The 26,340-nt window shown below is 33.2% G+C and overlaps 1 protein-coding gene across 8 annotated transcripts in view; it reads left to right on the top strand.

Annotated features, from left to right (window-relative positions):
- Positions 1 to 26,340, top strand: part of KLC1 (kinesin light chain 1) — a 68,658-nt gene that overhangs the window by 17,660 nt on the left and 24,658 nt on the right. For 2 of the 8 annotated variants that reach the window (XM_044664633.1, XM_044664638.1), the window contains exons 2-13: positions 1,786 to 2,047; positions 2,896 to 3,126; positions 6,458 to 6,536; positions 7,420 to 7,645; positions 8,450 to 8,537; positions 9,268 to 9,369; positions 10,204 to 10,377; positions 10,727 to 10,826; positions 18,127 to 18,176; positions 18,261 to 18,328; positions 21,764 to 21,872; positions 24,098 to 24,208. In XM_044664633.1, coding sequence (XP_044520568.1) covers positions 1,787 to 2,047; positions 2,896 to 3,126; positions 6,458 to 6,536; positions 7,420 to 7,645; positions 8,450 to 8,537; positions 9,268 to 9,369; positions 10,204 to 10,377; positions 10,727 to 10,826; positions 18,127 to 18,176; positions 18,261 to 18,328; positions 21,764 to 21,872; positions 24,098 to 24,208 — 1,599 coding nt within the window. In that variant the 5' untranslated portion in view covers position 1,786. Of the gene's footprint in view, positions 1 to 1,785; positions 2,048 to 2,895; positions 3,127 to 6,457; positions 6,537 to 7,419; positions 7,646 to 8,449; positions 8,538 to 8,623; positions 8,662 to 9,267; positions 9,370 to 10,203; positions 10,378 to 10,726; positions 10,827 to 18,126; positions 18,177 to 18,260; positions 18,329 to 21,763; positions 21,873 to 24,073; positions 24,236 to 26,340 lie in introns of those variants that run through there. The other 6 variants (XM_044664636.1, XM_044664632.1, XM_044664631.1 and 3 more) reach the window with 4 other exon arrangements.

Below are 26,340 nucleotides of genomic sequence, written 5' to 3' on the forward strand. Positions count from 1 at the left end.
GCTTAGCTATAGCTAGATTGTGAAAGGGTTTTAAATGTCAAACTGAGTGACAGTTTAAAGAGTCACAGAATATTCTTGTGCAAAGTGGTGACATGGCCAGACTTAAGCTTTAGGAAGATTATTTTTGGCAGTTTTATTATAGAATAGAAGGAAAAGAGGAGATACTGGAAGCTGGCAGTTTAATTAGGTTATTGCAATTGTTCAGGTGAGAGATCCTTAATTAGGATGAGACCTTTATGGATAGAGAGAAAGTAAAAAGAATGTCTGAGGTGATATGTAGGGAGAATTAATAGGACTTGATGATTGTAAAAGGCAAGTTTGGGGGAGAGGGAATAGTTGAGGTTGACTGAGGTTGTGAATATGGATGACTTGGAAGGATGGTAATATCCTCAACAGGAAGGGTGCATGTAGAGGGCTGAATAATCAAAGTCTATTTCCTACCCAAATAAAAAATTCCATCTACAATTCCTCAGTTGTTGGTCAACTAGCCATTTACTTGAAGTCTTCTAAGGATGGAGAACTCATTTGTTTCCCTGGATAAAACACATTTCATTTTTTGGTTAGGATGTTTTTTCTGACCAGATCATTCTTTTTTGGGGGAAACTTTGTTAGGATAGTTTTCTTCATGTTGAGTCAAAATCTGCCTTCTTGTAACTTTTGCACATTGGACCTATTTCCACCCCCCCACCCCCACGCCCCTTCATGGCTCAGCAGAAAAATCTCTTCCAGACTCTTTTATATTTTGTTGAGGTGATAGATCTCATACTGGTTTGTAATCTATAGGCTATAATCTTTCCATGTTATATTGAATTTTTCTTAATAAAGTTTAATAATTATACTTGATTTAGTTACATATTATAAATATGTAAGATGATATAGTCCAAATAACAGGTACCATTTTTATGGTAGTCTTTTTGTTCATTATGTTTGATTTTTGCTTGTATGGTGCCTGATACATAGTTCTTAATAAATGTTTATTAATTGTTGTTTGATTGAAAGGACCCATTACATATTGAAAAGCCTAATGGGTTCAACTGACACTAGTTATGTAACATTGAACAATAGGATCATTGGGTCATAGATTTAGTCAAAGAGGAGATTTAAAAAGTCAAGTTCTAACCCTTTCCTTTAATAGATGAAACTGAGAAATCGTGATTTGGTTAAGTTACTAAATGCCTCAGTTTCCTCATTTGTAAACTAGGGATGTGCATTTGTGCTTCAACCTGAGAGCCTTCTGGATATGGGTAGCTTATATCATAATGAATTGTAATGCTTGAATTGTAATCCTTCATTTCGTTGATCACTTACTAAGTTTTTGGAAGTTGTTTGTCTTTATAATGTTGTTTTTAGTTGTATAAATTGTCCTCCTGGTTCTACTCTCTTCACTTTGTATTCCTTCATACAGATCCATTCCAGTTTCTCTGCAACCATCTCCTTCATCATTTCTTATAGTATAATTAGTATTTTTTCCCATTCATATGCCATAACTTATTCAGCCATTCCTTAGTTTATGTGCAACTACTCAGTTTTTATTTCTTGGCCATCATGAAAAGAATGGCTTATAAATATTTAGGTATATATATATATATATATATACATACACATATATTTATAGATCTTTTTCTTCTTTCTTTGATCTGTTTGGGGGATAGATCCAGTGAGCTCTATTGCTGGATCACAGAGTATGCACAGTTTAGAGAAATTAGAGAGATATTAACTATATAATGTGACTAATCATTGATTAAAATTGAATTTAATGGCTAATTATAATTTTTAAAATTTTAGAATGTATGACAACATGTCCACAATGGTGTACCTAAAGGAAGATAAGTTGGAGAAGCTTACCCAGGATGAAATAATTTCTAAAACGAAGCAAGTGATCCAGGGACTGGAAGCTCTGAAGAATGAACATAATTCTATCTTGCAAAGTTTACTTGAGACACTTAAGTGTTTGAAGAAAGATGACGAGAGTAATTTGGTGGAAGAGAAATCAAACATGATTCGCAAGTCACTGGAAATGTTGGAGCTTGGGCTGAGTGAGGCACAGGTAGGTTGGGAAATGAACTTGAGCTTTATAGATGGAAATGGAGAAGTAATTTATTTTTGAGACTATCAGGGAAAATATGACACTTGATATTGATGTGAAAAAGGATGATCATTTTAGAATTGATAGTGTTATAAAGAGAAGACAATTGTTAGAACTTCACACTAGATGAATTATATAAATTGAGTTGTAGATTTGGAAAAGCTTGTTGGATTAAAACTAAGGCTTGGTCTTGGACTGATGAATTATTATATATTAGCTATGTAAAGATAGATTTTAGAATTATTGACTTCCTTTTTGCTTTTTGAATTTGAGGTGTTCTAAAAAAATGGAAAAAATTGAAATAGTAAAACTCTTTGACTTTCTTTTGGCTATTTATTTTGTTTATTTACCAGTTGGCTTAAAATAAGTGCTATAACCAATCTATACCCAGATAAGAATTTATTTAATATCAGAAATGACTATCCCTACTCTGATTTTATACTTTTTTATTTCTATTCATATTGAGTTTTTAATGTAGAGTTTTAATGTAGGTCACTTTGCCAGTCCTTCCACCTTTTTTTAAGAAGATAGAAAGTTATAAACTTGGTAAAATTTTGTAATACATTATTGTGAACCTTAATCTCTAGTCACATGATTCCTTTTTATGACATGAAGATGGAACTTATGTCTGTTCAACGAAGTATAGTATGCTTATTTGGGAGACAACATCTACATATTCATGTTAGAGAAATTAAAATCAAAGAAATGTTCAAACAGTAAATTTTATGAATTCTTAAAGAATTCAGCAGAAAATTGGGAAGATGATGAATATTATAAGGCAGGATTTAAAATTTTTCTGTATATCCTAGGTAATGATGGCCCTGTCAAACCATCTAAATGCAGTTGAATCAGAGAAACAGAAATTGCGTGCTCAAGTACGCCGTCTGTGCCAGGAAAATCAGTGGCTACGGGATGAGTTAGCTAACACACAGCAAAAGTTACAAAAAAGTGAGCAATCTGTGGCTCAACTAGAGGAAGAAAAGAAACACCTGGAATTCATGAATCAGTTAAAAAAATATGATGATGACATTTCTCCATCAGTAAGTAGTTATTTATTAAAGCTATTTCATGTTCATCAGATATTCAGAAGCTTTCAATTCTAAGGTATTATAAAGCTATATGCTTCTTTTTGTGCAAATACTCTTTTCATTATAATGCTACAGAAAGACTAAAAACCAGGAGTCCTGGATTCTAGTTCTGGCCATTACTGTGTGCTTTTGGGAAAGTCAGTGCATCTTTCTATGCCTTAATTATATTCTCTGTCAAATGCATATAACTTGTTCTTTCACATGTGCTGTTATGATCAAATGAGATAATGGTTGTGAAAGTACTTTAAAAATACAAAACAAAATTGAATTATTTCATTTGCTTTTTTTCTGCAAAATACTATATTTTAGATGGAAACTTAAGATTCTTAGAGATTTCTGGTTGAGATAGGATTATGTGGCCTAGAACTTTAGCATACTCATTTAAACAAATATTTCAGTGCCTATATTGTTTTTTATTTTTTTTATTTTTTTTAAACCCTTAACTTCTGTGTGTTGGCTCATAGGTGGAAGAGTGGTAAGGGTGGGCAATGGGGGGTCAAGTGACTTGCCCAGGGTCACACAGCTGGGAAGTGTCTGAGGCCAGATTTGAACCTAGGACCTCCCGTCTCTAGACCTGACTCTCAATCCACTGAGCTACCCAGCTGCTCCCCCCCCCCCCCCCAATATTGTTTTAAGGATATAAAAATGAAAAACCATATAGGCCCTTTTCTTAAAGAGCTTATCTTTTACATAATAAAGGTGATAATATCTATAAATACAAGTAAATTTGATAGAAACTAGTGTAATAAGGTCAAAAGAGGGATTAAAAAAGAGAACCAGCCATAAGAATATTTGGGGAGTTGGAGATCACTTTTGCCTTGGAGATTAAGAAAGCCTTCCTGGATGAGATGGCACCTGACATGAGTTTTGAAGGAAGAAAAAAGATCAGAAATGTAGAGAGAGTATACAGTTGTATATAGAGGGATTGGACTTTTTGATTGTAGAAAAGAAGAAAAAGACTGGGTGTGGTAAATTGTGATATATACCATATGAAATAGTGACTGTAGCATATGGTATAGTTTGGCAGGAATATAGACTCTCTGAAGTAGATAGTGTAGAATGAATTAAAGTTGGAAAGATAGGTTGGAGCAGATTGTTGAAGATCTTAAAAGCCAGGCCAAGGAGCTCATATTTTCATATTGTATACAATGAAGAGTCATTGATGATTTTTTTGAAGCAAAGGAATGATATGGTCAGTTACTTTGGCAACTATGTGAAGAATGAATTAAGGGAGAAACTATAGTCCAGAAAATCACGTAAGAGGTAAAGCCAAACAAAAGGTGATGATGATGAGGCTTGAACTTCATTAGTGTCTGAGTAGAGAAGAAGGGAATAAATACAAGTAATTTTTGTGGACAGAGAATGACAGGACTTGACAAATGTTTGGAGGTAGATGTTGAAGGGACAGAGAGCAGAATAAAAGATAAATCTGTGGCTTCTAGTCAGAGCGACTAGTTTTAAAAAATTTATTCATCAAAGTTGTTGCTTGCTGTGGAAAAGAGTCTATTAATTAAGATTATCATGTAGTGTGCGAGTATTGTGTAGTGATGGTTGTAAGGCTCAGACTTTTCAAATAAAGAAATTCAAAAAAAATTCAAATAAAGTTCTTAAATGCACCTTTGGAAACTAAAAATTGTCTATAAACGCTAAAAACTAATTATGATTCACCTATTATCAAGAACACCTGGAGTAATTGCAGGGATTTGTTCAAGAACATGTCTGTCTTCCATATTACACTGTATCTGCTCCCATTTCATAATTGGTGTTTTTTTAGAACTGCTGTATCTTTTCTTGTTGCTAGCATTTGAAGCTGCAGTTCTTTGATCATCATCCATGATGTCATCAGAATAGTAGTGGGTTTTCTAGTGAGATTATTTTGGCTGCTAGTTTTTCATGAGTCTCACTTGTAGCACACAAAAGTATGATGTCTGCATCCCCTCTCTAATTGGTTATTCCTTTAAATGCAGAACTTGGTTTTTTTCTTAACTCCTCACTTTATTCTGGGGATTTATATTCCTTTCAGACTCATGGACAACTTTTATGTCTCTCCTAGATATTTTGATTCTAAAGGCCTGTTGTTATATAAATGGTGGTATCACAAGCAAGAAGTTGAAAGCAGATTACATAAAATGATAGGATTTTAAACTGGAGAGGAGCTTAGAGATAATCTAGTCTAGTTTATTCTTTTTTACAGATGAAAGAACTAAAACTGTTAGAGGTTAAGAGACAGGATAGCATAAGTAAGAGTAATAGTTGGAAGAGGGACTTCATTTATCATCTAGTCTAATCTGTACCTGAACAAGAGTTCTCTGTAATTTCTCTGACAAATGGTCATTTAACCTCCACTGATAGAGAGGACTGCCTTGGGTGCATTTTACAGTTATTCTGATTGTTAAGTTTTGCCTTAGATTTTGAAGCAAAATCTGTTTCTCTTTAACTTCAACTTGTTGCTCGTAGTTGTGCCCTCTAAATTGGGGTATAACAAATCTAATTCTTCTTTCAAAGGATAATCTTGCAGAAATTTGAAGACTGCTTTTATGCCCTCCTCAGTCTTCTATACCTAGCTAAAAATTTCCATTTCCTTTAGCTGAAGCCAGCCTTTATGACATGCTTTCTGATTCTCTCACCACTGCTCTCTTAGATTTGTCAGTACTCTTTCCAAAATGTTGCAACTAGAACTAATATAGTATAACAAGATCAGAATATAGTGAAACTATTACTTCCTTTGTTTCAAACAATGCAGTTTCATTAATACAACCTAGAATTGCCTCAACTTTTTAGTTGTCATACTGTTGGCTCACTGAGTTTGTACTCCCCTAAAACATCAGTGTCTTTTCCCACATGTCCTGCTGCCCAGCCACCTTGTCTCATTCTGAATATATACAGTTAAAAATCCAAATGAAGGGCTTAATATTTTCTTCACTAAATATAATTTTGCCCATTTTTTTAGCCTGTTTGAGATTTTTAATAACATGTTATAGGACTAATTTATATGTGTGGCACATTTCACTTCCTGTAGATTGACATTTATTATTATCCTTTAGGTTCATTTGTTCATTCACCTAGTTAATAGTGGAACTGAAACCAGAGCCATTATCTCCTTACCTTGGCATTTTATCAGCATGCTGCTGAATAAGTCACAGTGTAGATAATGAATTAATTGATCGTTTAAACTTTAACAAAACCCTTTATTAAAATATTTGCTATGCCAAATGCTTGAACAAGATGTTTATATAGTACTTGTAGTCTTAAGATTTGTGGTTTGGGGATTTTCTTTTAATAGGAGGACAAAGACAATGATTCTACCAAAGAACCTCTGGATGACCTTTTCCCCAATGATGAAGATGATCCAGGTCAAGGAAGTAAGTTAAGAGTTGTGTTCTGAAATAAAATGAGAAGCATATTTGATTATACTAGTGTATAATTATAATTTCAATGGTATGTGGGAGATATATATATATGTATATATATAACCTACAGAACAAAGTACATATTCTTTTATCAGTTATAATGCATTTATGCTTTTAATTCATTCATAATGTATTTCTTGTATTATGATAAAACTTCATTAATTTATACCCTAGTAAATTAGAACTTGCAGTAACAATTCAGTCATAGTAGTATAAGTAATTATTATTGAATTAAAGGCTCAACCTTTTTTTTTCCTTCAGCAAATTTTTAGAGCCATACTATTGAGTATACACACATACCTCAAAACATACACATATTTTAGTCTGGACTTGTGGTTTCATTTAGTGTGGGGAACTTGTTGTATGGCAACTTTTACCATTGTGAAAACTTTTACCAGGTTTTATTCACCTTTCACTTAGAGTGTTACCTGGGGTAGTAAGAGATTTTATATGACTCACCTATGGTCACACAGTCATAAGTATGTGTCAGAGGCAGGTCTTCAGCCTGAGATTCTTGACTTATATTTTGTCCTCTTTCTATTGCCCCATGCTGCCTGTCATATTTATTATAAGGTGGTAAATAGAAAAATTTTAAATATAAGATAATATTGATTTTTAAAGTCATAATTAATTTTAAAGTATGTTTATACATGATAATAGAGTTCTGTTTTATTTTGTGTAAAAGCTGTAGGTTGCTATAGAATGTTCTTAGAATACTGATTTTTAGCAAGCCTGTTATTCTTAACAAAACTATCATGTTCATTGTGATAATTGTTTTCTTAGATTATGAATTTTTCTTTATTATAAATCATAACTAAAGTCATCTTATTTTTAGTTCAACAGCAACATAGCAGTGCAGCTGCTGCTGCCCAACAAGGGGGCTATGAAATTCCAGCACGGCTTAGAACTCTTCATAACCTTGTTATTCAGTATGCTTCCCAAGGGAGATATGAGGTTGCTGTACCATTGTGCAAACAAGCACTAGAAGATCTTGAGAAGACTTCTGGTCATGATCACCCTGATGTTGCCACCATGCTAAATATCTTGGCTCTGGTATACAGGCAAGTGTTTCCATAATCTCTTTGTTAGAAAATTTAAAGGGGAAAAAAACCTGTAAAATATATATACATATATTTTTAAAAGCCTATCTTGTCTTCTATTAATTTATGCTCTATATAATCCTTAAGCTTTGTAAACTGACCTTGATTCAGAAAGAAGAATGCTGTTAGTAGTTTCTTGCTCTCCATTTAAATTAACTTATAGCAGAAAAAAAAAAGAGCTGTTCAAACATGAAATAGGGAGTGATTAGAAATTACTCAAAGCAAAATTTCTCTGTACTCAGATCTTGCTCTGCCCTTCGGTCACCTCACTGAATTTATGCATTTCCTTTATTTGCACTATTTCTCTTTATTTGTATGGAAAATTGAGTATTTCATCAAAACAGTTATTTGATAGGTTAGGTTTTTTTGTCTTGTTTTATTTTTTAGTTTTAGGAACTATTTACTTTCTTAAAAGATAAATCAAAACAAAGATCTATCATTGATTGAAAAAACTGAATGTATCAAATATTTATTTCTGTATAAGAGTTTTCCAAACAAATATCAGTACAGTTAAGTTCTCTTTTAATTATGTAAATGGGCTCATAAATATTCACTTTGTTCTTCTATGACATTAGGGTGAAATCCACATTACTTAAGCAAATTTAGCACCTTCAACTAACATGGAAGGTCGAGCTGAGTGTTCCTTATCTAATATGTCAGGACATGGTTTAATTTTTTATTGTTATTCTTGAAATCACCTCAACTTATAGTCACTTGGGAAAATCTTGATGAGTTAAAGAATTTAATGTTTGTTTTTAAATTTAGAGATCAGAACAAATACAAAGATGCAGCTAATCTATTAAATGATGCACTGGCTATCCGAGAAAAAACCTTGGGCAAAGATCACCCGGCGGTTTGTATATTTTTTTCCCACCCTTTTGATATATTACTTTTTCCTATTGTGCTTTACTCAACTCATTTTAATATTAAACTCAACAGGAAAGGTTTAAGACCTGTCTATTCATTAGATGGTAAAGGTAGGAGTGCTCCCTTTACTGAATATCAATTACAAGTCCTAAGCATTCTTCTCTTTAATATTTGCCATAACCAAGTGCACATTTAATCTATTTAAAGCAATATATCACACAAAATGGGTCAAGTACCACATTTTTGATTCTAAATCAAATTGCATGTACTTGTGAAAAAAAATTTCTTAAGTTGTATTTTTACTCCTCCCTGCCAAATCAGTGCTAAATGACATGAATTTTTACATTTTGGTTTGCTTTATTGCTTCCAGCAAAATATTTTATTGAGATCATGCTATTTATTATGATTTGTTTAATTATGTTCAGTAATGTGTTACTTTACATAATTTACACTACAGTGAGGCACTCTTATTATACCTGGATTTGCAAGTAACATTTGTTCCATATATTCCTTTGGTATGTCTAAAGTAGAAAGTATTATCCTTTACAATTTGATTAAACATTTATTTAAAGTAAAATTTAATTTTTTTACCCAATTAAGAGTCCTCCACTGTACATTTAGGATATAATTAAATTTTACATATTACATAATATTGGCTATCTTCACATTTTAGTTTTGATCGATTTTATTGTGTTTAATGTTTATACTTTTGACAGGTGGCAGCAACTTTGAATAACCTTGCAGTTCTTTATGGTAAAAGAGGGAAGTACAAAGAAGCTGAGCCTTTGTGTAAGAGAGCCCTGGAGATCAGAGAAAAGGTAGAAAAGACCAGAGTACATCGTGATGTCCCGTATTCTTTTCTTTGTTTCAAATGTTCATATCCTCAGGATTGTTACTGTATTTCAATACTGATTCTTTCTTCACTGGGAGTAAATTGTGAAATTTATTGTCTTCAAAGCTTTTGGAGTGTACTTTAATATTGGGGTTAGGATATGAGAATGGGGAATAATTTAACACATTTATTTTTATGAAATAAGATATAAGTCTTCAGGAATTGGCTTTATTTCAAAAAAAGATTTTAAATAAGAAATAAAAATTAAGAAGGGTTTTGGAGGTGGAAAGAATGATGTTATTTTTGAGAGAGAAAAAGGATGTTTATCAATAATAATATTACATTTTTAAATGTATTTGTACAATGTTGCATTAAGAAATTTGATAGCAAAATAATAATTTATTCAAAGAGATAAGATACTCAAAGAGATACTGCTACTGCAACTTAAAAATATACAGTTCTGAAGGATTTGAGTTGCAAACAGAGTTTCTGGGGGTAGAAAAATATAATTCTATATCATTTTATTTCTTTTTATTATCTACATTTTATGTGTAGTTGGTATTAACATACATATTAAATTAAGAATAGGGAATAAAACAGGACTTACCATGATATAAAATTATCCAGACATGTATTTACCATGAACTCATTCAGTAGAGCTATATAAAGTAGTCAAATATTGAGTGCATTGGTGATGAAATTTAAAATACAAATGAAAAGATAAGTATACAAAAATATTCAGTTCGAGACTAGTGAATTTTAAGTGACTATCAAGCAGGAAGAGTTTTCTTTTTCCTAATACACTATGTCTTATTCCTAGGTTTTGGGAAAAGATCACCCAGATGTTGCCAAACAGTTAAATAACTTGGCCTTACTGTGCCAGAACCAGGGCAAGTATGAAGAGGTAGAATATTATTATCAAAGAGCACTTGAGATCTACCAGACAAAACTGGGACCAGATGACCCCAATGTGGCCAAAACAAAAAATAACTTGGTATGTAGATGGAAAATAAATTAGTTTTTATCAGAGTTCTAGTCACTAATTTAACTTTTTTTTTTTTTATCCTGGGACTCCATTCTAGGAGCATAGGGCCATAACCAGTAGGCAATGGGTCGCTCAGGGTCACCCAGCTGGAAGTGTCTGAGCCCGGATTTGAACCTAGGACCTTTCGTCTCTAGGCCTGGCTCTCAATCCACTGAGCTAGCCCAGCTGCCCCTACTTTAGGTTGCAGTTTCTTTAGCAGATGTAGTTTTTACAGGGTGGGGTTTAACTTTTAGTTATATACATTAATATATTTCAATTTTGTCTAAGGGATGTCTCTTCTATTTTGATTTATTTAAAGGCATCTTGCTACTTGAAACAAGGGAAATTCAAGCAGGCTGAAACACTGTACAAGGAGATACTTACTCGTGCACATGAGAGAGAGTTTGGCTCTGTAGATGGTAAGAAATTTTGGTTACATTTATAATGAAGTACAATAGAGTTCACTTTTTAAAATGTTTTAAAATGAGTGATGATTTCCACCAATGCTTTTGTATTATTCCAAAATATCATATCTCAAAGGGTAGCAGATAATTCTTAAAACAAATTTAACTTGCGTTAGCTTTGATATAATATCTATATCTATACTACTTTGCCTTTAGTCTTTTCTTTCTTTCATCTATTCTCAACATTAGTGGTGTATTAGACTCAAATAGAAAGATTCCTGCAGGCCACACACTGACTTAGAAAACTACATATTAACATTATTTATGTTGTGTGGTATATTTATTTTGTTAAATATTTTCCAGTTATATTTAATTGGGCCCAGCTCAACCAAGGAATGTTGCCACTGCCAATGGGCCTCAATTTCACCTTTATGTAATCCTTTTTAAACTTCTATTTTTGTACATATTTTATAGTATATATAATAGTGCATTAATTATGTGTACATAATTTGCAAGTAAGTAAATATGCATACGTTGGAGATAAATGCTCAAAAGTTTTCTGTTACACTTATATACACTACATATTGGAAGTATATGCTTAAAAGTTTTTACTGATCAAGGTACATCATCAGAAAGTTTGGAGTCCATTGTTCTAGGTCAGTGATGGTGAACCTTTTAGAGATTACATGCTGTGACACCCCTTCTCCCCCAAACTGTGTGCTGTGCCCGGCCCTTCCAACAAGTGCCAGGTGCACCCACACACCCATACACATAGGGGAGTGAGAAAGAGTTCCCATTGGGCTGCTAGACAAAGGGGCAGGTGAAATGAGAAATGTCCTCAGCAAGTGTAGAGAAGGGAAGGGGAGTGGCCCAAGAGCTCTGCTCCCCTCTAGCTCTGCCTCCTATGAGCTGACCATCTTACCCACTGTGTGCTCCCGTTGGGTCACTGGGCAGAGGGGTGGGGGATGAGAAAAAATGCCATCAGGCATGGTGGAGAGAGGGAGGGGAGCAGCTCCACCCAAGCCTCTCTGCCTTTCAGTGATGAAGTCTGGGTATGGGGGATAGCACGCATGCCCACAGAGAGCTCTCTGTGTTTGATCTTTGGCACACGTGCTATGAGTTTGCCATCACTGCTTTAGGTCATTTTTTCACCTATATCAGTGATGAGGCTCAGAGTCTTTCCACCTCAGCCTGTGACCTCATTCTGATTATTTTGACTTTTCCTGTTACTATCTTTTTAAACATCATGGCTTTTTGTTTTATCAGTCTTTGCAAATCCTATGATCTCTATCATTACTCTAAGACAAATTCCAAGGCTGTTCATATCTTAGACTTTATCATTGACTAAAACAGCTTTATTTTTTTAAACGTTTTTAATGATATCTTCTTTTTTTTAATAGACTCTTAATTCCACCCCCACCCCCATATTCCTCCCTCTCTCACTCCCAGAGCACCATCCTATATAATAAATATTTTTTAAAGACTAAAAAAAGGCAAAAAAAACTAGCACAATCAATTAATACATTGAAAAAGTGCAGGTGCAACACCATTGGATCTCCCAGTCTCCACAAAGGACTAAATTGGTTGTGTCCTCTCATAACTCTTCATTCAGGTCATGCTTGATCTTTATAATTTTATTACATTAATTTTTTATTTTTATTTGGTGAAGTTCTTTCCATTTACCTTGTAGCAATTGTGTATATATATTTTTTGCCTCTACTCTTCATTAGTTCATGTAGGTCTTCCCATATTGTATTCATCACATAATTATCATTTCATCACATTAATTTCAATATCAAATTCATCATGTTAACTTCTTATAGCACAATAATATACCATTGTGTTTGTGTACCCCAATTTGTTTAGCCATTCCCCAGTCAATGTTTATATCTGCTTTGTTTCCAATTCTTTGTTCTCACAAAGAGCCAGGTTCATCTTAACTCTGAATTTCTCCTGCTTTGGTAACCTTTTTCTATTTTTTCTTTTCCTTGGGAGCTTTCTTCATCTTAGTTTCCACATATTTACTCGTTTTTCATTGTTGCCTAAAAGCATACTAAAATCTTCCTTAAATTTCTCTTGAACTCCCCCTAAGTCTAGCCATTCTCTCAAAATACCTCTCTTTCATACCTCTCTTCCCCTTTGCAGCTAAATTCCTAGAAACAATGGTTTGTATTCAGTGATTCTGCTTATGACCTATCTTTTTACTTTACCAATCTCCTGAAATGTCTCAAAAATTATCAGTAGGGGTAGCTAGGTGGTTTTCAATGGATAAAAAAAAAGGCTTAGAGATGGGAGGTCTTGGGTTTAAATCCAGCCTCAGATAGTTCCTAGCTGAGTGATCCTGAGCAAGTCACTTAAACTCTGTTGCCTAACCTTTATGCTCTTCTGCCTTAGAAGCAATACATCACATTGATTCTAAGACAGAAAATAATGTTTTTTAAAAAATAGTATGGGAGGGGATTGGGAGGAGGGGAGGGAAAGAATGTGAATCATTTAACCATGGAAAAATTTTCTTAATTAAAAAAAAAAGGCCAATGCCACTGGTTTAAAGCATTCTGTGTCTTAGGATAGGATGTTATATACATATTACTGCCAGAGATGTAATAGCAATCCAGACTCAAATGGATTGGTCTTTTTTAATCCTGTTGAGCCAAAATGGTCCAAACTGGATATTAATCCTTTAATCTGACATTGTCCAGAAGAAATTAGTGATTACTAGCACTGATTGACAAAATTTAGATCAAATGGGCTTGGAGACACACAATTAGCTCTTCAGATTGGTGCTTAGGTTTTTTGTTGTTTTATTTTTTTATGAGGTTGCTTTTGTTTCATTGCTGTTGGTTGTTGGGTTTTGTTTTTATTTCTCTTTACTATTTTTAAAACAAATCTTTATTTAAAAATTAATTTTTATTTAAAGTAATTTTTTAAATTTAAATTTTTAACTAAAAAATTAAAAGTTAATTTTTAAAATAATAAAATATATTTAAAAACAAGAACAAAATAGTTAGCACCAATCACTTATATTGTTTATGCAAAAGATCTTTTGTTAGATCTCATCTTTCTTGATCTTTCTGTAGTTTTTTATGCTGTTGACCTCTCTTTTGTTTTTTTCCTGGATTAACTTTTATTATATTGATTTCTTCTTGTGTTTTTTCTGTTTTAATAGCTCTTCCTTAGTTTATTTTGCTAGATTATCATGCAATCTTCTGCCAAGTATGAATTTTTACTTAAAAATTATGATCTAGGATCTCTTTTAATGCTTCCTCTTCTTCTTCTTCCCCCCAGCACCTGGTCTTTTTCTTTCTTGGTGATAGTGTTTGCTCCCATGGGTTTATCTTCTCTATACTAACTACCTTATATCCATTCTGCTTTTCACCCATAAATTCCAGGCCCAAATCTCTTAAGTACCATATTAACATCTTCACCTAGATTTTCTGCTGACTTCTCAAATTCATTATGCCCCCAGGCTCCCCTTTACTCCTATCTATCCCTCCTTAAAACTTTTCTTTTTCTTTCAGTTTTGTGGCTGTCTTTTTTTCTCTTTTCTGTCACTCCAACTATCAAATCAGACGACAGCATCTGTCACTTTTCCCTCCACAATATCTCTCAAAACCATGTTCTTTTTCCATTTTGCCCTGCTACCACCTTATTTCAGACCAAAAGTTGCTTCTTTTTTGCCATTATTCTGCTAGCTGTTGCTGGTCTTCCTGCCTCCTTAACAGTTTTTCAAAATATATTTCTTAGAGTTGGCAAAAAATCTTTCTGAGACACAGTTTCTACTTTCCTGCTCCAAGATTTTCAATGCCTCCTTCTCACTTTTAGTATAAAATTACTAATTTCTTAGGCTACATTTAATTAATGTTTAACTTATTAAACATATTCTATTTGTAAGGCACTGTGCTATGGACTATGGATATAACTAGGGATAGTTACTACCTTGAAGAAGCTTACATTATCCTAAAGGAGCAAAACATGTAAAAAGTTATTGTTAACACAAAGTAAATTAAAGGGGGACATTGCTAAATTACTGGAGGGATCAGGAAAGGCATAATGTTTAAAAAGTGACATGGGGTTGTGCTTTGAAGAAGAAGCCAGAGTCTATGATCCAGAGATGGGGAGGGGAGTAAATTTCATATAGGGAGAACCCCTTGTGCAAATGCAGTAGTGGGAAATGGAATGTCATGATGTATGAAGAACAGCAAGCAGGCTTTATCTGGAATGGAGAGGATACGAAGGGGAGTAATATAAAATAAACTGGAAGGCCAAGTGGGGAGCCAGGTTGTTGAGGACTTTAAATGTCAGACTGAGTTTTTTGTATTTTATCCTAAAGTTGGTAGGAAACATTTAAACATTTTTAGTCAGATCTATGTTTTTGGGTTATCAATGCAGGGTAACTAGGTAGGAGACTATTAATAGTTCAGGCAAGAATCTTGGTCCTCTCAAACTATAATTAATTTATATGTGTCACTAGTGTAGTAGTTTCATGCTGAGATGAAGCACATATATTGTAGTATCTAATATCTACATGGGGCAGTACTTGATCTCTGCCTAAGGTTTCAGATTTTTGTGAGTTTATCTCATTCTACTGTTTTGCTGTTAAATATTTGTTGTTGAATATCTTTAGTTATTTAGAAAATTTATCATTATCCACAAATGGATAAAAATAAATGAAAAAAATCAATTTCTGATCCTACTCAAGTGCAGAGAAAACTATGTGATAGATAAATCAAGAGAACTAGATTAGAAAATAGGGAATGTGGTTTTCATTCATTTGCATATGCAAAATTCACAGACTGATAATATTCTAGAATGTGAAGAAGTTGTAGATGTATTTAGAAAGGATCCTTTTGTTTCAAGAGAATGCTTTTGAAAATATTCTAATTTTACTCCCTTTTCTCCCATAGGGAGATAGCAGATAGAGCTTACCATGATGGTAGTAAACTGCACTGGAGACATGATTTTGCCATCAAATAGCCAGATAATCTTGGGAAAGTCATTTTCATTCTATGGGAATCCATTTTTTAAAATAATCCATCTTAAAAAATACATTTTTTTACCATCATCTTCATAGTTCATTGTATGCCTCCTCACCCTCTCCTAGTGAACTAATAAAGAATTTTTAGAAAGAGGAAGCCATTTAGAACAACCAATATGCTGGAAAAGTCTGACATATTCCATACTTCAAAAGTCTTCCACTTTTGCAAAGAAGTGAGCAGAAGTGCCTTCTTATCTCTCTTCCTTGGGTAGGCCTCCATTTTCTAGTCTATAAAATGATGTAGAATTAGGCATTTTCTTAGGTCTCTGGCAATGTCTTTAGTGTAATCCTTTAGTTTGTTTGGGTGTAATTCGTAGTAGGAGTCTCTATATTTCCTCTACTATCTTTAAAATGTTTTCACGGGGGGGGGGGGGGTGCAGCTGGGTAGCTCACTGGATTGAGAGCCAGGCCTAGAGATGGGATCCGGTCCTAGGTTCAAATCTGACCTCAGACACTTCTTAGCCCAGTGACTCTGGGCAAGTCACTTGACCCCCATTGCCGGGGGAGTGGGGGTGGAAAATGTTTTCACAGTACAAATGAATACATTAATAAATATAATTAAATCTTTCTGTGATAGTTTAGGCTCTTGTAGGTACTTAGGCTCATCATTCTGTATATCAAATTCAGGAAATCTATACTATTGCAAAACAAAGCTGGGATAATTTTGTAAGGGGCTTAGGATAAATGTGGAATGTTGTAATTAAAAGAAAGTCTTTGATATTAAATAGTTCTCTCATTTGTTTTCTTGTGATTATCTCCTGAAAGGAGGTAGATTATAACCAGTAATTCAATTTCTTTGAGGAACTTGGTAGTTGCATTTTGGTTTTTTATTATACTTGCATTTAAATGTATTATTTGCATTTATCTACCTAAGATTTAGTTTTGTTTCAGAGTTCAATAGGATGTAAATATGATCACAATGAAGGCCTCAAATTATGACATTTGTTTTACAAATTGGTGTTGTAATCTGTATCAAAACCAGTGAGGATTATTTGCTTGTGATATGCAAAGTAAATATCCCAAACCTTGTTGGCTATATGGTTTGCATATGTCTTTTTGTAGCCAAATGATTTCTTTAAAACGTGTTGTGGACCTTTTGTGGCACACTGTGAACCTGGCAGACTCTTTTTCAAAATAATGTTGGTTGCCTACTTTCATAATTAAAGGAAATACTGAATTCCAGTTAGTAGTTGGTAAAAATAAAGATTTTTCCCCCCTCCCCCCATTCAAGTTCATGGACCCCTTCAAGTCTATACACAGATCCCCATCTATGGACCCTTCATGGCTTAGTGGTAAGCATTCTGGAATATGGAATCTCAAAGGACCTGAGTTTCAGTCTCAGCTCTGCCATTTTTTACTAGGGTGTCCTTTAATTTCTCTATATTTCAGCTTTTTTATCTTGTTAAATGAGGTGGTTTGACTAGATATCCTTAAAGTCCATTTCTCTCTCTTTTTTTTAACCCTTACCTCTGTCTTAGAATTGATATTGAGTATCATTTCTAAGGTAGGAGAGCAATAAATGCTACACAATTAAGGTTATTTATCCAGGGTCATGCAGTAACTTTCTGAGGCCAAATTCTTATGGTCATTTACTTTAAATTTGTGTTGCTCTCATTTTGAATTTTAATTAAAGATTTACAGACATTAGAATATCAGCTTTTGTGGTAAGAGTCATATAGGCCATAGAATCAACTAATGGGCAAGAATTTTTTAAGTACCTACTATGTGCTAGGTTTTGTGGACACATTGAAAAATAAAGTCATTTCTGCCCTGGGTCTAATTCAATTAGTGGAAACTATATATATATACGGCTATGCAAAATATGTCCAAAATAAATACAAGATAAATTTTAGGGTTGGAAGACTCTAGTTCCAGCGGGGAATCAGGGAAGGTTTCATGTACAGAGTTTTGAAGGAAATAAGGGATTCCCAAAGGCAAAGCTGAGTAGGGAAAATATTCCAGAGTAATTATGATTTCTGATCAATTGTTTTCGCCTCTATATGTTTACCTTCAAAACTTTTTACTAATATCTGTCAACCTTTTTTTTTTTTGCTTGTTTACTTATCAAGAGGTTTCATTTTTCTTCTCTCTCCATACTTCTTAGGGGTGTTGTGAGAAAAGTGCTCTCTAATAAATTTTAAGGTACTTTATAAATGTGAGTAGTTTTTTGTGCCTTGCTGTTTGTTCCCTCATAAAAAAAGAATACCTTTTGAAAATGACAAGATAAAAATATTCTCTGTTGTATTTAGTTTGGTAATGTCTTATTTTCCTTTCCCTTAGATGAAAATAAACCCATATGGATGCATGCTGAGGAGAGAGAAGAATGCAAAGTAAGACTGTAAGATTTTAAGAGTTTGTTCAAGATTTTTTTTTTCATGAATTTGAGATTGATTGTTATGTAATTTATAATTTAGGGAAAACAAAAGGATGGGACATCTTTTGGGGAGTATGGTGGCTGGTACAAAGCTTGCAAAGTTGATAGGTATGTATGTTTTATATTGGTATACAATTGAAGTCGTTGGAGATATTTCAAGCATTATACTTTCATCCTTTCAAAGTTTTCCATAGTATTAAATTAGTGATTTGAAAGTTAAACAAACTTGGAGTGCCTACTATATACAAAGAATTAGAGATGCAAAGATTTTTTTTTAATGACTGGGTCCCTGCCTTTAAAAAACTTTTTATTTTACTAGATGAATAGGACATGTATATACATTTATAGTCCCTCTAAAAATTGATTTCATGTATTCTGTGGATCTGTTTCCACTTAAAACTCTAAAGCCTTTTGCTTCTACCAGTGTGCTTATTCTTAGTACTTATCCAGAGGACATAGTTAAAAGCAAAGGTGTTTTATGAAATAGCTTTTTAGCAATGACTATTTTAACCCCAGTTCTTTTGTGTGGTAACTTTAAAGCCTCTTCCTGTAAGGGCAAGTGCATGCTGACAGCTAGTCATAGTTAGAGGCTATGAGACATTATACTTAGCTAATAAAAAAACAATGTAAAGTTCCTCCAGCTCAAAGTTGTTTTTCCCTTTAACCAACATGTTTCTTAAAACATTTTTTTGTGTCATGAAGCCTGTTGGCAGTCCTGATAATGTTTTTAAATGCATAAGACAAAATATAGCATATTATAACAAATTGTTTCTGTCGAGATAGAGAGTTCCTAGATTAAGAAACCCCATTTTAACACCTCTATTTGACACTCAGATCATAGTCTCTTATTCCAGACAATTGATTTAGGATTAGAAATTTCCAAGGTCCATGGCTTGATGAAATTGACTCAAAACAAAAGGTAAGTAAAAGAAACAAGGTCATTATTCTCCATCCTCTTGCTTGGAATTTGTCTTTTTTATGATATCTATTAACAACAAAATTCTCTAGTTTTAGTGCTATATTTTGAGTGTCTAAAATGCCTTGCTGTCATCTACAAGAATAATACAAGGTAGGAAATGAAAGAAGTCAAAGAGAGAGGAAATAGCACATGAGCTGAGCCTTGCAGGTAGGTTATAGTGTCATGGATATATAGTTTAGTTAGTTTAATCCTTTCATTTTACAGATAAGGAAACTGGGTCCTATAGAAATTAAGTGACTTGTTCTAGGTAGTAAATGGTAAAGTCAAAATTTGTAACTAGGTCCTCTGTCTCCAAAAGTATCATTTTTTTTCACTGTACCATGCTGTGTCCTAACAATTCCAAAAGGTAAGAATAAGGAAGGTGTGCATTCTAGGAATGGGTATTGGGGACTTGATGGCATTTAAGAGTTTGGGGAATACCTGGTAGTATAGTTTGATTGGAGAAAAGAATATTTGAGATGTTGTAACATGAAATAAAGATAAAAAAATGTGTTGAAACAACATTGTTGAGAGACTTAAACAAAGGCTAAGGAATTTTAATTTTATCCTAGAGGCTAGTGAATTAGTGAAGACTTTTGAACATGGGAATAACATGGTACTAAATCTGAACCCCAGGAAGATTATTTTGTCAGCTGTGGAAAGGATGAATTGGGCAGAGGGGAGACTGGAAGTGGGGAGATGGAAGTTTTCCACCAACTTATTTAAGATCCTCAATAATTTGAGGATCTTAAATAAGTTGGTGGAAAAGAGAGCAGAGAAAAAGGGGATAGGTGTGAGTAACATGGAGGCCTTTGTGACTGATTGGCTGTGGACAGGTGAGTGGAGAAAAAAGAAAGATGACCTTGGGGCTTTAGATATTGGAGAATAAGAGGATAGTGGTGTCATAAGCAGAAATAGAGAAATTTGTCAGTCTGAAATTTAGAGGGAAGGTGATAAATTAGTTAAAGACAGAATTTGAAATGTTAAGGAGATTTCCAGATGGAGGTATTCACCAGGCAATTGGAGATTCCATGACATCGGAGTTGAGAGATTAGGGATAGATATAAAGCTTTCTGAGTCATCTTCATAGATATGACACAGTGGATGGAAGAAAAGAGAAGAGAAAAGATACTGGGACAATGTCTTGGAGGATATACTCAGACTTAGGGGCAAGAGACGAAGCAGCATATGGTAGATAGGGAAGAGGAATCATCCAAGATTACTCACTTTCGTTTACCTCACACATGCAGTCATTTCCAAATCTGACATTTCTCCACCTCCACAACACTCTTGGATATGTTCCCTTCGTTCTGCTCATAAAGCTATTTTTCAGGCTTAGGCCTTCATCATTTTGCAAATGATTATAATACTTCTAATTAGTCTTTTTATTTGTTTTCATTTGGGCCTCATAATCCCATGAGATAAGTAGAAATGAGATTAATATTCTACAGATGATGAAATAGAGACTCAGAGAGTTTAAGGAGTTATCCAAGGTTACACATCCTTTGTGATAGAATAAGGATTGTTACCCAGGTGTGTTATTCAGCATTGAGTGTTCTTTTCATAGTATTACTTGCCATTGATTTCTCAGTCATGATTTTATTTTGGGGTTAATAGTAGAAATTATATAAATGTATTGATTGATTTTATCGAAAAAAATTCTAGATCTTGGAAGTTTTCAACTTACCTGTTTCTTTCTAGTTTCTACTTTAAAGAATCATTTCAAGAGCCATTTTCTATATAAGGCCTTTCTTGGTCTTCCTAACACTCTCCTTTCCTCCAGCAACTAATGGCTTACCTTTTCAAATTACATGGTATTTATTTTGTATTAATTTTACATATGCATGCACACATAGACACACACACGTTCATGGTGCAAAACATGTGCGTGCATGTACACATGCATATGTGTACACATGCATGTCATCTTCCCTGACATTCCTTCAGGGCCTTTTATTTTTGTTTCTCTTATACTTAGTACATTCCCTGGTACATAGTAGCAATCAAGAAATCCTTCCTATGTGATAGTCTGTTTTGCATATTCTAAGTGTATGTTTACTGGATTGATTTGATTTTTATGATATAAAAATAATTAAGTTCAAACATTTTATGTATATAAAATATACTGTGTACTAGGTTATTCAAACACTGAATAATAGTGTTTGCCTTTATAGCTTTATAATCTTAGTCATATGAGATCAAGAATTGAATACATTTCAAGGAATGATTCTTGATTGTCTTGCCAGTTGTGATTTGGTTATGTACAGTGCTGAGAAATATCTTTAAAAAAAATTTAAATATAGCATTAAGTATGAAGATTATGGCTCATAACTTAGACAAAAAAGGCTTGAGTTTCTAAAGGAAACAGAAATTTCCAAAGAACTCTACAAATTTTTAAGCATTCCAGGAATATGATTTTTAATGGTTTCCAAGTTAAAATATGAACCTATATTTAATCTTTTTTTCCCTATTTAGTCTTTAGAATTATATCTATGGAAATAGTAACTTTACACTTTTGTTTAATACAGTTTAATACAGTGCCAAGGCCACTGTATTAATTGTGATATGAACTTTATTTTCTCTAGTCCAACTGTGACAACCACTTTAAAGAACCTTGGAGCACTTTATAGACGTCAAGGCAAGTTTGAAGCTGCTGAAACATTAGAGGAAGCAGCCATGAGGTCTCGAAAACAGGTAAGTTTTAAATCGTTCTAATTTTTAGCTTTTGTATTTATCAGAACTTTTAATTTAGATGTACAGTGGATAGAGCATTGAATCTATAGTCAGGAAGATCAAAGATAAAATTCATTCTCAGACTTGCCAGGCAAATTACTTAACCTTTGTCTGCCAAAGTTTCTTCATCTGTAAAATTGGGATAATAGCAGTACCTATATCATAGAGTTGTTGTGTAGATCAAATGAAACTATTTTCGGCATTTTTACAAATAATACTTGTAAAATGTTAATTGTATGATTATGATGATGTCTTTTGAAAGTTTTATCTAAAAATTTTATGAAAGTAAAATGTCAAATATTTGATCATTATTTTAGCTTTTACAGTTAGTAATGTAGCATTATAGCATCTAGAATCCAAAAGGAAATTGGAGATCATTTGGTTCAGTGCTTTCATGATACAAATGAAGAAACTGAGGCCCAAAGAGATTAAAGGGACTTTGCCAAGGCCATAGGATCCTGCTATCCTACCAGTATCTTTTTTTTTTCTCTATGGTTTAGAGCAGTGATAGGCAAACTTTTTAAAGAGGGGGGGCCAAAGGAAAGAAAATGCTTATCTGTCAGTCTGTTTCTAAGGCAACTCTTTTGAAGTTTCATTGCATTGTATCCTACTCGTTGTATTCGTCAGATTAGGAATAATGTCACTTAGCGGGATAGAACATTTCAGGGGGCTGCATAGTTTGCCCGTCACTGGTTTAGAGTTCTCTAATGTCATTTTTGTCTCTGTTAAGTTGGAAGAATCAATTGCTGATATTTATGACTAAATATTGACTTCTTGAAAATCTTTTAAAATCCTCATTTAATAATGAAGTTAATTTCTGGATTTTTCTGGCATTCAGTTCTCTTTCAAACATGCTTTTTTTGGGAGGAAGAAAGATATACATTGAACTGGATATGATGAGACATTTAGTCATAATTCAAACTCTGATTTTCTATTTTTCCTATAAAATGCCAAAATTCTTTAGAATTTTCAAATTCCTTGTAGAGAGGTAAAATTGCCTAGAACAAGTAGGATGATTTATGCTGCAAATAATATGAGATGTTAGTGGAATTGTGTAGTATATTGGACCTGTGTTCCATTCTTGTTCTATTGTGTAACTTTGGACAAGTCATCTTAAGCTTTACATTTATCCCTGTATGAAATGGAAAGATTAAATTGTATGAACTATGAGGTCTCTTCTAGTTCTAATATTCAGTGATATGATACCATAATTTATGAATCGTATTATGATTCTTAGCAACATCAACCATTCAACCCAGTATTCAACAGATATTTGTTATTAAAGTGCCAACATATTGCAACAACTATTTCTTTTTTTTGGTATTTGTAAGCTGAATCACCAAAGATATACAACAGATTGAGTCATTTTTTAAATTAAAAAGTTTGAGATCTTTTGTTTTTATATAATCTTTGATTCCTAATCTATTCCTTTCCCTTTGGTATAATATCTAGGGAAATAAGTTGTTGTGGTTTGTCCTTTATAATAAAGAAAAGCAGAATCATATGTAAAAAAGGAAATCTTTTATGTAAGCTCCTTTGAGTTCAATTCCATTTAAACCTAAAACAGTACCATACATTAGCTCATAACTGAAATTCCATTTAAAAGTTCACCACTTGTAAAATTAACATTAGCACAACACATTGCTTATGGAAATTGGAAAATAAATTATGAAATTGTTATTAACTGAAATGTAGATATGCATTTATTTTTAGCTTTACTAATATAGTTTCTTCTGGGAGAATTATATTATTTTCATTTAAATTCTGATAGATCACATTTGTAGAGCCCTCAGCAGTTAAAAATACTGCATATTCACTCTTAGTTGAGCCTCATAACTGTGAGGTAAGTTGAAGCACAAGTAAAAATTCTATAGATCATGAAATAGAGACTCAGAGAGATTAAGTGTCTTGTCCAAGTACCCAATAATCCCATAGGATCCTAGTCCGGATATGTTACAATTATTCTTTTCACTATACCACTAGCCCTTGGTTTCTCAGTCATGCTTAAATTTGGGATTAATGGTATAAAATTGAGGAACTTAATGCCTATTGTAAAGATATATTGATTTTTTTTTTCCAATAGTAGTCCTAGATCTTTGAAATTTTCAAATACAGTTTTAGTGCTGAAATGTAAATTCATTTTCCCCTTGCCTGGCTCACAGGGTCTTGACAATGTTCACAAACAGAGAGTAGCTGAAGTGCTAAATGACCCTGAGAGCATAGAAAAAAGAAGAAGCCGAGAAAGTCTCAATGTTGATGTGGTAAAGTACGAGAGTGGTCCTGACGGAGGGGAGGAAGTGAGTATGAGCGTAGAATGGAATGGGGTAAGTACAGTACACAGTTTACAAGTGTAATGTAGGCAGTTAATTGCTATAACAAAATCTGCTTTCTTTATAGCCCTCTTTCCCTTAGCATTTTTTCAGTTGTTTTTTTAATTTTTATTTTGGATTTTGTCATTGTTATAGTCGAGTGAAAATTAAGAAAATATAAGATCATGCCTTTTGCTAATTAACTTTTGTTAATATTTCAATTTGTTCCTCATTTCAACTAGTTCGAACTGATAATTTTGTTTTTAGGAATTGAAAGCTCGGGCTTAACTTTGAGCATTTAAATGCTGATTGAGTGTCCTGGTTATTTAGAACATAATCCATAAAGTATAGTTTCATTTAGTATTAGGAATAATTTGACAACTGACTAATTTGCTTTTATTTACCCATTTCTATCACTAACTTCAATGTTTTTATCTCACTGGTTAGATTGCTATAGGTTTCATTCAGTTCAATCACTATGCATTAAAAAAATCAATTTATGAATTAAAATTGTACAAATGACTGCCTTTTCTTTATACCTGTTCTAAATATAAAAATACTGTTCATCTGTGTCCATTTGAGAGAAGTGGATGTCCAGAATGGTGCAATTATATCTTGTAAAGAGTTTTATTCACATTAACTCATTTAACCCATATGCTAATTCCTATAAGAAAGAAAAAGTGTTGTGGTGCTGTTTTAATCCCCCTAATATAAAAGTTAGTTTTAGTTTTTGACTGTTGTTTTTTTTTAGAAAAATCATATTTCTTAAAACACACTTGAATGTCAGAGATGAATTTTAGATACTAAATATGAAAAAGATATTGCCATATTTGGAACCTTTACTACCTATGAAAAAGCATTATATTATTTTAAATTCATTTTACCCAATTATATCACTGGTCTATGCTTTTCATATACTTCTTACCTTTTGAGCTTTTGAATTGTGTTTATGACATGAGCAGTTTCAAGTTATATCTAGCTGGTTTGAATTTTATTTACATCAGTTAGTTTTTCATTGCAGGACTTCCTAGAATGAGTCCAGTTGTATTCTTGAAGAAAAACTGTATTGTAATGCCAGGAACTTTGCACATTTAAGAAAAGAGGTGCAGCTTAATTGCAGTTTGCATAAAGAAGTTTTTGTCATATTGATTTAGTGATGGGTTCTCATTCTCCAACTTCTCTTTTGAATTAGTATGGTTAGCTTGTTCACAACCTGAATCCATTTATTTCCTAGAATCGTATTCATTTATGGTAGTTTGATAGAAATCATTCTAAAGGACATTTTTGAAAAATCTAGTTATGTTGCAGGAATTACAGAGTGAATCTTCTTGTCATTATCTTTAATTGGTATTTCCTTGGCATTGGTTTTCTCAGTGCCAAGACAGTCAATCAGCATCCATTTTGATACCCTCACATCTGTCATATAGTGGCTCTAAAATGAAACATTTGAATAGTTTTTAATATTTTCCTCTTGATACTGGAACTGTGTACTGTACTCTTCCCTGTAATGCTATTTTATTTGCATGCCATTTATTAGGAGTAAATACATTTTTTTTTTACTTATTAAAAGTATCTGTGTAGATTTTGATATTCTTAATAGAAGTTCTTGAAGAACTCTTGGGACGGTATTTCTAGGTCAGTATTTGCTGATAAAGCCATTTTGATAATTTTAAGACTGGAAATCACTGAATTAAGGAGATGGTTTCATTATTTCTGTCAATAATTATTGTCATTACTGTTTTGCCTTATTTTTCCTTCCTGGAGGAATGGGCTACAACAATCTTGCCTATCAGTTGGGAGTTCAGACTGGAATTATACGTAATAGTTACAGTTATAATTTTCAATGAGTAAAGAGTGGTTGTTTTCTTGAATGGATTTTAATTTTCCTCCTATTCCTTCTCAGACTTTTTCATTCTACAACTTAGGCCCACTGGCACTACAATATTTGGGTGTTATTTTGTTCTCCCCACAAACTCCTCTTGTCAGAGACTAACACAGTGTTTTTCTTTGCAGAGGCAATTTTCTTGATCCTTTAATCTCTAAGTGGACCAGCTTTGATAATATACATTCCAGGTGCATTGCCCTTTGGGATTCATTGTTAGTCACAATAAATAGAATCA

Source organism: Gracilinanus agilis, chromosome 2 (assembly GCF_016433145.1).
Source record: "Gracilinanus agilis isolate LMUSP501 chromosome 2, AgileGrace, whole genome shotgun sequence".
In the NCBI taxonomy this organism is placed as follows: domain Eukaryota; kingdom Metazoa; phylum Chordata; class Mammalia; order Didelphimorphia; family Didelphidae; genus Gracilinanus; species Gracilinanus agilis.